General features: G+C 32.6%; 1 protein-coding gene across 3 annotated transcripts; it reads right to left on the bottom strand.

Moving 5' to 3' along the window:
* Window positions 1-4,406: 4,406 nt before the first annotated feature.
* Window positions 4,407-8,510, bottom strand: LOC100796199 (uncharacterized). Of its 3 annotated transcripts, none has more exons than XM_006578017.4 (7): window positions 8,053-8,510; window positions 7,873-7,981; window positions 7,676-7,796; window positions 7,329-7,450; window positions 7,091-7,212; window positions 5,484-5,643; window positions 4,407-5,315 (listed from the first exon to the last, which is right to left on the bottom strand). In XM_006578017.4, exons 1-7 carry the CDS (start codon window positions 8,219-8,221, stop codon window positions 5,312-5,314), a joined length of 807 nt encoding a protein of 268 aa, XP_006578080.1. In that variant the 5' UTR covers window positions 8,222-8,510; the 3' UTR covers window positions 4,407-5,311. The 3 variants fall into 3 exon arrangements, with proteins under 3 accessions (XP_006578080.1, XP_006578079.1, XP_003523644.2); XM_006578016.4 differs by having other exon boundaries at window positions 4,407-5,320; window positions 8,053-8,503; XM_003523596.5 differs by having other exon boundaries at window positions 4,407-5,320; window positions 7,873-7,972; window positions 8,053-8,494.
* Between the last annotated feature and the right edge of the window lie 1,878 nt (window positions 8,511-10,388).

The raw sequence follows: 10,388 nt of genomic DNA, 5'->3' as shown, positions 1-10,388 counted from the left end.
TCGGTAATCTTGGCTCCACTTATTTTCCATCTTTTAAACAACGTTCACACTCACTGTTTTTTTTTCTCCTTTATCAATTACTATTATTATAATAAACAAATTCAAACTACTACAGCGTAAATTAATTACTTCCAGAAAATTGTTCTTAAGAGTATAGTTATATTTTTCTTAGAATAAACGAAACAATTTGTCCCCCAGTCAGTAACGGACTTAGAACCATAAGTCATGAGAGATAATTTATTTTAAATTAATAATTAATAATTATTATCGTGAAAAAAGAGAAAAAAAAATAGAGACAGTGAGTTCAAAGGTGTAAAATCAAGAGGACAAATTATACACATTTAACATATTTGCATGTAAATTTTTTAAAATACATCCCTTAAATAAGTGTGGATTGATTACTACTTAAATTTATTTAAAGAATTAATCTCTTTTAATAGATTTTTTTTATATGTATGCGTCAAGAATTGAACTCATAATCATAAATTAATGTTTTTTCCAAATGCATAGTTATATTGAAATTTAATAAAAAAATTATCTGTATTAATTTTACTCGACTTGAATTAAATTGGTCAAATAAATGTCTTATATAATATGCTAGAGACAAAATAAAATTGAAACGCAAATTTATGGTTGGAGATAAACACTTGCATTGAATTGGCAACTTGGTATACGGAACAATTACAAGCCCCAGGATGTTATGGCCAGACGTTTTTCTCCGTCTTTTTGTTTTCACATGTTTATTTTTATATTACTATGTATCAAGCACACAAATAAAGGAAATATCAAATACATTTTTAATATTTTTAGTTAATTAAAAAGGTAAATATTGAATTATTTCATATTCTTAGTATAATATGAAGGTCAAACTAATTTTTCTTTCTATAATGTGATCAAATCTAATCTCTAATGCCCCTGCAAATTTGAAATATAAAAGTTTAGGCAACCAAATACATTTCCATCCGATTTTGTTGTACTATTTCACTACTTTCCAATCATCAACAGCTGGTAAGACAAATGGTCTATCTAGGACGAATGAAAGGTAAGTAACGCCGTGTCTGGTTGTAACGATGAAATATTTTAATCATTTAAACCGTAACAAAAAAAAATTATCGACTTCCCATTGGTAAAATCAAATACGTATACTAATGCAAGAGGATTGACATGCAATAATTAATTAATTATTATTACCACAAAATAAGGCTAAAAGTAGTAACTATTATAACCCATTGCAACGGGGTGAAAAAGATTATAATATGCGCATTTTGATTTTCGTTGCTGATTGACACCTGACAGTGTAACTATAAGTATTAGTTTTGTAATCAATTAATCATTTTCGTTGTTGCACTTGCTTGACTCCAAAGTCAACAATTACCATACCTCTAACCTCTCAACCCACTCCGTGGCCCATTTCTAACTCAAATCCTACTTCAATATACTACTGGATGATTATCGTAATATTTAAAGTATGAAATGTTTTAGTTATTTTTTTTATATAAAAAAAAGTATGAAAGGTTTTGTACAGAGAAGAATGACTGAGTACCAGTGTGCTTTGTCCGAACCAAATCTCTACCCTGTCAGGGTAGGGCACCGACACTTGGATTTTTACTTATATGAATTTTAAAGAGGGGGGTTTCTGGGTGTAAGAATACTTAGAATAGAGATGATTTTACAAAGACTTTGGTATGTTTGTGTAATGGTTTGCATATGTAAATGGACGTTTGCAAAAGTATTTCACACTCATGTTTTTTTTTTCGGTCTATGATAAATAATTAAATTTATCTTAAAATTTATGCGATAACAAGTTGAACAGATAATCAAATATATATTTTCTCCTTCCAAAGTACTATCATTTAAACTAACTAATAAAGGTTAGTAACATTACTTTTTTTTTACAAAGGTTAACATGAATAGAATAGATATGTTCAATAAGTCTGGAAAGTTAAAGTTAATTAATATTTCTTCCTCTCATTATAATTATTATGCAAGAGAATAAAATTATTTTTAAATAATTATCATTTTAGTTTGTAACATTAATTATTATTTTTTATTTATATCTCTTATAATATTAATAGTATATAACAAATTCTATAAATGAATTAATGATGATATATGATTAATTTTATAAAATTATTACTTTATTTTTATCTATTTTTTTAGTATGTTTAAAATAACCTAGAACTATAATTATTTTGGGATGGAAGAATAATTTTTATAATTTTTTTCATCACATTATTTTTTTATCATATTATGCTATATTTACTCTTTTTTATTTTTTTTCTTGTTAATTTTGTTTTCTCCCAAGGTATAATTTCTAAGAGAAAGTAAGTAAAAATACTTCTTATTTAATAAAATTAACATTAGTAGAATAGAATAGATATGTTTAACATGGCAGAAAAGTTAATACTAAAAATCTATAATTTCTCCGTAAAAAAAAAAATCTAAAATGTCATAGGTAGTGTCACGATTTTCAGAATTTGTTTAATAATAATATTTTTTTAGAAAATTAAATTAAGTTAAAAGGCAAATACTAGTATCTTTAAAACATTAATTGAGAAGCTAGAAATAAAATGGTTTTATGAAGAAAAAAAAAGTATTACCTACCCACCCACCCCATTGTAATTTCCATTATAATTTAATCATAGTTTTTTAAAATAATATTTGTTAAGTTCTCAATTTATATCCTTAAAATACTTTTAAAACATTCAATGGTTTAAATTTTCTAAATAAAATGTTGACAGGGAGACTATGGTTCCTGTCAAACCTCTTCTTTCTTCCTTATAAAGTTTCATTGCCTCTCTCTCTCTCTCTCTATATATATATATATATATTATTAAATCCGTTTACACTGAATGTAAATTATTAAATTTATACCAAATCTTAACCCTTAATTGAATTAAATCCAACGTTCAATATATGCCACTTTAAAAAAATTCTATATATGCGAGTCACCGTGATTCACTTTTCCCTATTTTGATTCTGTTTCAGACTTCTTTTGTACCCTTCAGGTTTTTACCACGGTTTCTCGTTCTCAACATCAGTCACCATATGGGTCTCTTCTCCCGGTGAAACCTCCACGTCCAGCTAAGAGAAAATTAGTTCCAATTATATCAATTAAATATTTATCAACGTATCTACAAAGCAATTATGGTTAAGTTATATTATATTTTTCTACAACTCGTCTTACAAATCTTTCTAGTAATAAAAAAGTAGATATATTTAATGTTTTAGAAATATAAGACGCATTCAATACTTATTATGTAAAAAAATGAAGAATTAGTAGAAAAATGTTGTAATAAGATTTAGAATTATTTGTTATTCTTTTGTGATTTCAAATAAAGATTTTCTCAAACTTGTATTGATCTCTCCCCCTTAAATATAGTTATTAAAAATGGATCCAAATGACGGTTTAATTTGTTGGGGCTTAAATCAATAAGGCTTGTCTAGACTCTAGACAACTCAAAAAAGGTTTTGAAAAAATATACAGTAAGTATTGTTAAATTTATATTAACATGTATTTTGGTTTTTAGAAAACTTAAAATTCTTCAAATTAGTAATCTATATAATCTTCTGGACCATATTTTTTCAATCCTCCGGTTGAGATTAATCGTTTGGAAACCCATTTGTGAGCTGGAGACCCGCATTGTGAGCGCAACAGTACTACTACAACCATCCACCACATCCTGCTCCACGCATTCTTTTCTTGCCATTCCAATTTTCAAGTTCAATTCAATCACTGAATCTCAAGAGTTTCAGTTTATCCAATTGAACTTCCCTTTCCAGATTAGTTTTAGGAAAAAAGTTGTTAAACGCATCAAATTATGTACTCAATTGTTTTTAGTAGCCTAATATTCTAGATGGTTTATGACTACTCGCAAAACAAAACCAACGCGGGAGCAAAGATAAAAACCATTACCAAAGTATTTTGTTTGCTTCTTTTTTTCCTTCCTAGTAAGGAATACCACGTTTTAGCTTCTAGTTACAAATGTTCTAATCCTAATCCTAAATAAGAAAATGTTGGGTTCCTTACCAGATTATGAACACAACAGTAATCCGGTGCATGTATGTATGTAGCCTCGAACGTCTCCGAGTGCTAGTTACATGAGCCAATGATTCCTCTAACCACCAGAAAAAAAAAATAGCTCCAAAATAAATAAAAAATTTATTGAAAACAAGTGTATAAACTCTACATTTCAATTCAAAATCTTAAGATCTTTGAGATTTTTTATTATTTACACGACACTCAACTTTCTTATTTATATCTAATATATGACTTCACCTTCATATTTGTAATCCAATAAAAATGATTCATTTAATCATTACAATTTACAAATTTACAATCTAGTAAGCAAAACTGTAGAAGTAACATTTTTTTATGGCTTTAAATATATAAAAAGAAATCAACCTCCAAACAACGAATTTGATCTTCCCTTACCATAATGAAGTAGGAGGGGGGGCCAGAAGAAAATGAAAGATCACCGAACCTAATACAAATATATAATCATGTGTGTGTGGGTACAAGCCACATGATTATGAATATGCAAGGAGCCATAAAATAAGCAGACATAAAAAGATTAAAAGTTATTCAAAAGGACAAAGCAACAGCATGTGAAGGGAGCATATATTTTGCCAGGTGCGCATCTAAAGCGCCAACACGTGCCTTGACCTTTGTTAGTGTGAATCTCGAATCCTCTATTGCCACCTGGATTCATCCATGATAAATCCAGAAAGGAAACATACAAGAGTGCAATCTTAAGTCCCTCACAAGTTCACAACAGAATCTATCATTGCTTTCTGCATGTTAGTTATTCTCACATCCGAAAAAAAAAAAAAACTCATGAAAAAATAAACTCAACAGAGACTAGTTACAAAATTCTCATAGCATCACGTTGATGAATCAATAATGCTGTCACAAATTTCACAAGGGCAATGAACAACGACAAAGAAAAACCAATTCAAGTTAGAAACCTCTTGTCTGTCACCTCAGGTCCTCAGTCATACATATTCCTATATTATCTGAAATGCACAAAAGCTTTCATACACATGACGACCCACCAGGCAAAATCAGATTGGTGTCAACAGAGATTCCTTTGTAAATAAAGAGAAAGGAATTTGAGCCCACTATACAACTAAACTAGTTAGACTTACAAGTTATGGAAGAGAAGTTTTAGCTTGATCTACCTCGCCAACCATGGTTTACATAATTCTAAGGCATTTTCACTCATTCATTGCTGCAATCTCTCTCTCAGGCATCCAGGAGCAATTGAGCAATCATCAATTCTCTCTACCTCTTCATGGTCTATCTTTATGATCAACTAATCTATCATCAAGCCAATAAATGAATAAGAAAAAGGGATCACATCTCTTCTTAGGGGACAGCAGTTAGAAAAGGTGAAGCATATAACTGGTTCAAAAGTAGAATAACAAGGAGAGTTTGATATACCAATTTCTAAGTATAGCAACAAGACATTTTGATCAAATACCTTTGAAACTTTAGTTCCCTGTTGATGAGCATTACGCTGAGTAAAATCGGGATCAGTGCTAAGCACAAGTGTTCCAAAGAATGCCCACTGATGATGTAGTTATTTACATGGTACAATTTCCTGTCAGTAGCACCTTCAAATTTTGCTAGCAGATAAATCCCTGTGCCAAAAGAGTTCAGGCTTCAAAGCATATCCACAACAATTAAGAGAATATGGTCATTTCTTAACTTTTATATCCTCAATTCATACGTTAACAGCTGCTTTATTTTCTTTAAGATTTGCATGATTCAGGAACAGAGCACATTTTGGGGCAGGGGGTTATAAGTGAAGAATGTTTCAACTTTCACAGGACTAAAACCGCTGACATCAAAGAGGTGGTGAACTTCAGAAATCAAGATGCATGCCTCAAGTATAATGGTGTACTTTGTCCAATATAATCAAAACACGGCATTGACAATTAGAGATAAAAGTGTAATGGATACAATAAAAATGGTGTCTTACAAAAACAGGTAAGAGTTATATCCCCCAAAATGAAACCATGGAAATTGCACTTCATAAATGATCATTTGTTTCAGAGAAGAAGGTCTACTGATGAAACTACAGTCAAGTCCCAAATCTTGAAAACTATAAAAACTATAAAAGTGGACAGAGCATTCATATGGTGTTGGCATGCCCTGAAACCTACGTCATGTTAAGATACCCATCAAATCAGGATTGGAAACTCTTTATGTGTCTCATGGCATGCAACATCTTCGATAAGATTTCTATATTTCTTCTTTGCATAATCAAGCAGAATATCTTAGCATTAAAATCATAAACTAAGGTTCTGTTTGGAAAATCTTCTCAATAAGTACTTATAGAAGAAGAAAAAAATGAGTTGAACTTCTCTCATAAGCGAAAATCAATTTATGCACCTTATAGTTTTTGGAAAAATTATATGAGAGAGCTTCAATAAAAGTTAAGTACATAGGTTGTTTTAGCTTTTATGGGAGAGGCTCAATTCGTTTTACCTTCATATTTTCTTTTTCTACAAGTGTTTATGGAAAATTTTATCCAAATAGGACCTTAATCAAAGAATAGACAGTCTTCCTTTATCCAAACAAAACAGTTTGCTAGAAATGTAACCAGTTTATTAGTGAACACCTACAATTTCCATTCAAAGACAAAATCCTTAAAGGTATCCACTATCCACTACTAAACATCAGAACTATAGCCAATGCAACTATGAATGACAACTTCTTTTCTTATATAACAATCAAAAGATTGTGAGATATCCACCCAAACTCGGTAAACAGATAATGTATCTCAAAAGCCGTTAATGGCATAAGGTTTACTTCTTCTAGTACAGTCTTCTATCCCTATTACTAACTTCATTAGAGCAATGACAGTAGGGCCCAAAAGAGATATCATCATAAAAAGATAAAAACTAAGCAAAGTTTTAGTTTGCTAGTGAACAAATGTATCCTAGGCACTCTCCCTTAATGATGCACTGACACAATAAACTCTTATTCATTTAACAAATAATTTTTCACATCAAAAGCAGGAACAGGCAGTCACATAGAAACTTCGTCCAGGAAAATAAAAAAAATACAAAATTCAGGGCTTACCTGTAGAAAAAAACCAATATCTTGAGTGAGTATATTTGGAGCGGTACAAGACTGCTATTACCGGAATAGCTAGAGGCAGAGTCAACTGGAACATCATGCAGAACCGAACATCATTATAAATTCTGCAACCAACTAGCAGACAGAATTCAGCATAAAACTTGGCTACTAAAGCACCTTCATTTGATGCATGGGAATTCCAAGACAGAATAAGTATGAATAAAAAAAAATAAAAACTAACCGTTCATAAATTACACATAGAAAGGCAGCAAGATTGAGTGCAAACATACAACACAGTCCAATCCTCTGGCCCAATCTCTCAACAACCAAACTAGACAAAAGTGAGGAGAAGGCCACCATCATCTGCCATTGACAAAACCAGTGAGCTTCACAATGAAAAAAGAGAGACAGAATAAGGAGCGATCCCACTTGATTACAACTTGCAAGAAGAGTATTTTGAGTAGAGATGAGTTAATAGAATCAGAAAACCGGTAAAGTGTCACGGAATCATCCATTTTGAAAACAATAAAGCAATTGGAGTATGGGAAAGGAAAAGAATTACAGAACAAACACAGAATACTAACTAACCGGTAAAGTGTCCCATAACACACGATGGTCATCGGGCTTCAAATGGTAATAAGCAGAGCCAAAAGCCACACCCGCTATTCCAGCATAGAACAGTGCCCATGTCCAAACCTCTCCTTGGGAACTGCAACAACACAACACAACAATGTCAGTTAACGGAGGAAAAGGAAAAATCAATTTTTTTACACAGGAACCGAAACCTTATGTTGAAGACACCTTCTTCCAGGGCAAGCACAAGGCCCAGAACACCCACAACTAAAAACGGGAAATTTGTCATCACATTCAACGTGTTGGGTACTCCTGGAGAATCTAAAATAATCAGAACATCAAAATGAAATTCATACAAAAATTATGATCTCGTATGCAATGTGGGTGGTTACCGAGAAGATTGCGCATGTCAACGAATTGGTGATGCTTGGGAGAGCGAGGGATTCTGGGAGTGAAGAAGATTAAACACATGCAACAGATAAACGTTGCTCCCCATATACGAATTGTCGTCCACCTTCTGCATTGTTGATTATTCGGCTTCGCCACCCAACCTAAACCCATTGGTTTTTTCTTTCTCGCTTTCTCACCTTTTTTTTTTTTTTTTCGATTTAAAAGGTTTTGTTGAAAGCCTGGGTTGGTTTGGAGGTTTGGAAAAAGTGTATCTTTCTGTCTGAACACCGAACAGAACAGTGTCCCTCTGCGAAAAGGAAATTTGTCGTTAGTTTGGGTTTTGGGTTTGAGTTCGGTTGTGATTTTGATTTTGATTTGACTTTCCTTGTTACTTCGATTCGAATGAAAAATAAATAAAAAAGAATGCTCATGCTCATTTTGGTTTCATTTCATTTTAGGTAGGTCCCACGTGGCTATGAAATCAAATCAAGTATATCTAACGTTTATAATTTGGGTGTCACTGTATAACGTATGCGGTTCTCCCTTTCTAGTGTGTGTGTTTTATCCGTTCTCACACTTTCCCATGCACCTCAACACAAGTAAGGTATAAGCATGGACTGGGATTCTTCGTTAGAGCCCGTTTACTGAACCAAATGAGCCCAAACTAGGGAAGGTGTAATGTAACTCTGCCTCGTAGGCAATTACTTCCTGCACCCTTTTTTTTGCTGCACCTCAAATGTTTAAAAATTCTTATGTTATCCTCCCTTTAGAATGATCATTCCAGAAGAAGTGTATCCCTATTCCAAAATATGATTTTCAAATTGAATTAGGTGATGATTTCCATGACTAATTATGTTTTATAACCTGGAAGCAAGGTGTGATTCGGATTTCAAACTCTATTGCTATAAGGTCGTGATCTCCACAGTAGCAACAATTTTATCACATGCACAACTCAAAACCATAGGGTTGCAACCTTAGAGCTCAAGTCTTAGGTTTGATGGGTGCCACATTAGGATCGTGCCAAGATGGCAAATTGGATTATGAATAGAATGAAGAGTGAAAGTTGCCACCAAACTTTATTCAGGAAAAACATATGAAAAAATCTCAGAAAGATTTATAACCTAAAATATAGATTTGAGAGTTGATCACACATAAAGAAAGTATTAACACTATATTGTGTATGTTTTACAATGATTACCTTTAACCTAATGTATAAATAATGATTTAGCATAAAATATTTCATTATAACACATACAGAAGACTAAGTTTGATACTATTACATGTTTTTTTTCCTCTCTAATTCTCTTCCGGCTTAAACACAAAATATTCTCTTGTCTTGCCTTTACATGCATTAAACTGAAGTAAATATAGAATACATTATCAGTCTTCATTACAAATAAAAAAATCTTATAATATACTAGAATCAACCTAGTAAAATATTGATAGATACATGAGGTTATAAGTTTAATTTTTGATGTAGCCACAGTAAAAAAAAAAAACATAAAATTACAGTCTTATACATTGATTGTTATTATTAAAAGTGAAGTCCCAATCATGTTATTATAGATCAAATAAATTTTTAAGAGAACCACACTCTTAATGTATTGAAATAAAATAAAATTCTTAAAGTAATTTCTAATTAAAAAGTTTAGTTACATCTCCAAATTATGCATCTGATTGTAAAAGATGGGAATCGCATATCACCAAAATTGGACGACATGTTGGGAGGTGGGATTAGGTGACAGCGCGGGTGATAGACAGCCGTGGTAGGGAAACATTATCCCCATGTGCGAAACGGAGCAGCGAAGAGTGATGGTTTTGGTCACACGAGGAAGAAGACCTCAGCATGAAAGTCTGCCACGTCACTGTTCCACTGCCAGCGTGGCATCGCACTCTCTTCAATTTCAATAGCCAGCCTCTGTTGGTCTTTATCATTTAGTAGTAGTAACAATTACCAACACAGAGTGAGAGAGAATGGCTTTGATGGAAGAGAATGCTTCCTCCACCGAAGCTCTCACCCGAAAGCTGGACGAGATTCTGACCGAGACGGAGAACGATGTGGGCCAATTCTCTTTCGAAGAAGAAGCGGTTGAAAAGTTCATGCAAGAGCTTTACAAAGAGATCATCGCATCCCCACCAACGCCGTCAGAACCACCCTCATCCTCAAATGTGCTGCAGGTGCAAAATGACTCCATTGTTGCTCAAGATGAAGGGGATTTCGACGACGATGAGTGGCTCGCTAGGGTCCTTAGTTCTGGTCAGGCTCAGGTCCTCGACACTTGTGACTGCTTTTGATTTTAACAACAAACAACAAAAATCAGATCAATGGTATCCTAGT

This window comes from Glycine max, chromosome 4 (genome assembly GCF_000004515.6).
Source record: "Glycine max cultivar Williams 82 chromosome 4, Glycine_max_v4.0, whole genome shotgun sequence".
Classification (NCBI taxonomy): Eukaryota; Viridiplantae; Streptophyta; class Magnoliopsida; order Fabales; family Fabaceae; genus Glycine; species Glycine max.
Note: the sequence above shows the minus strand (reverse complement) of the source record. Positions and strands in the feature narration are given on the sequence as shown.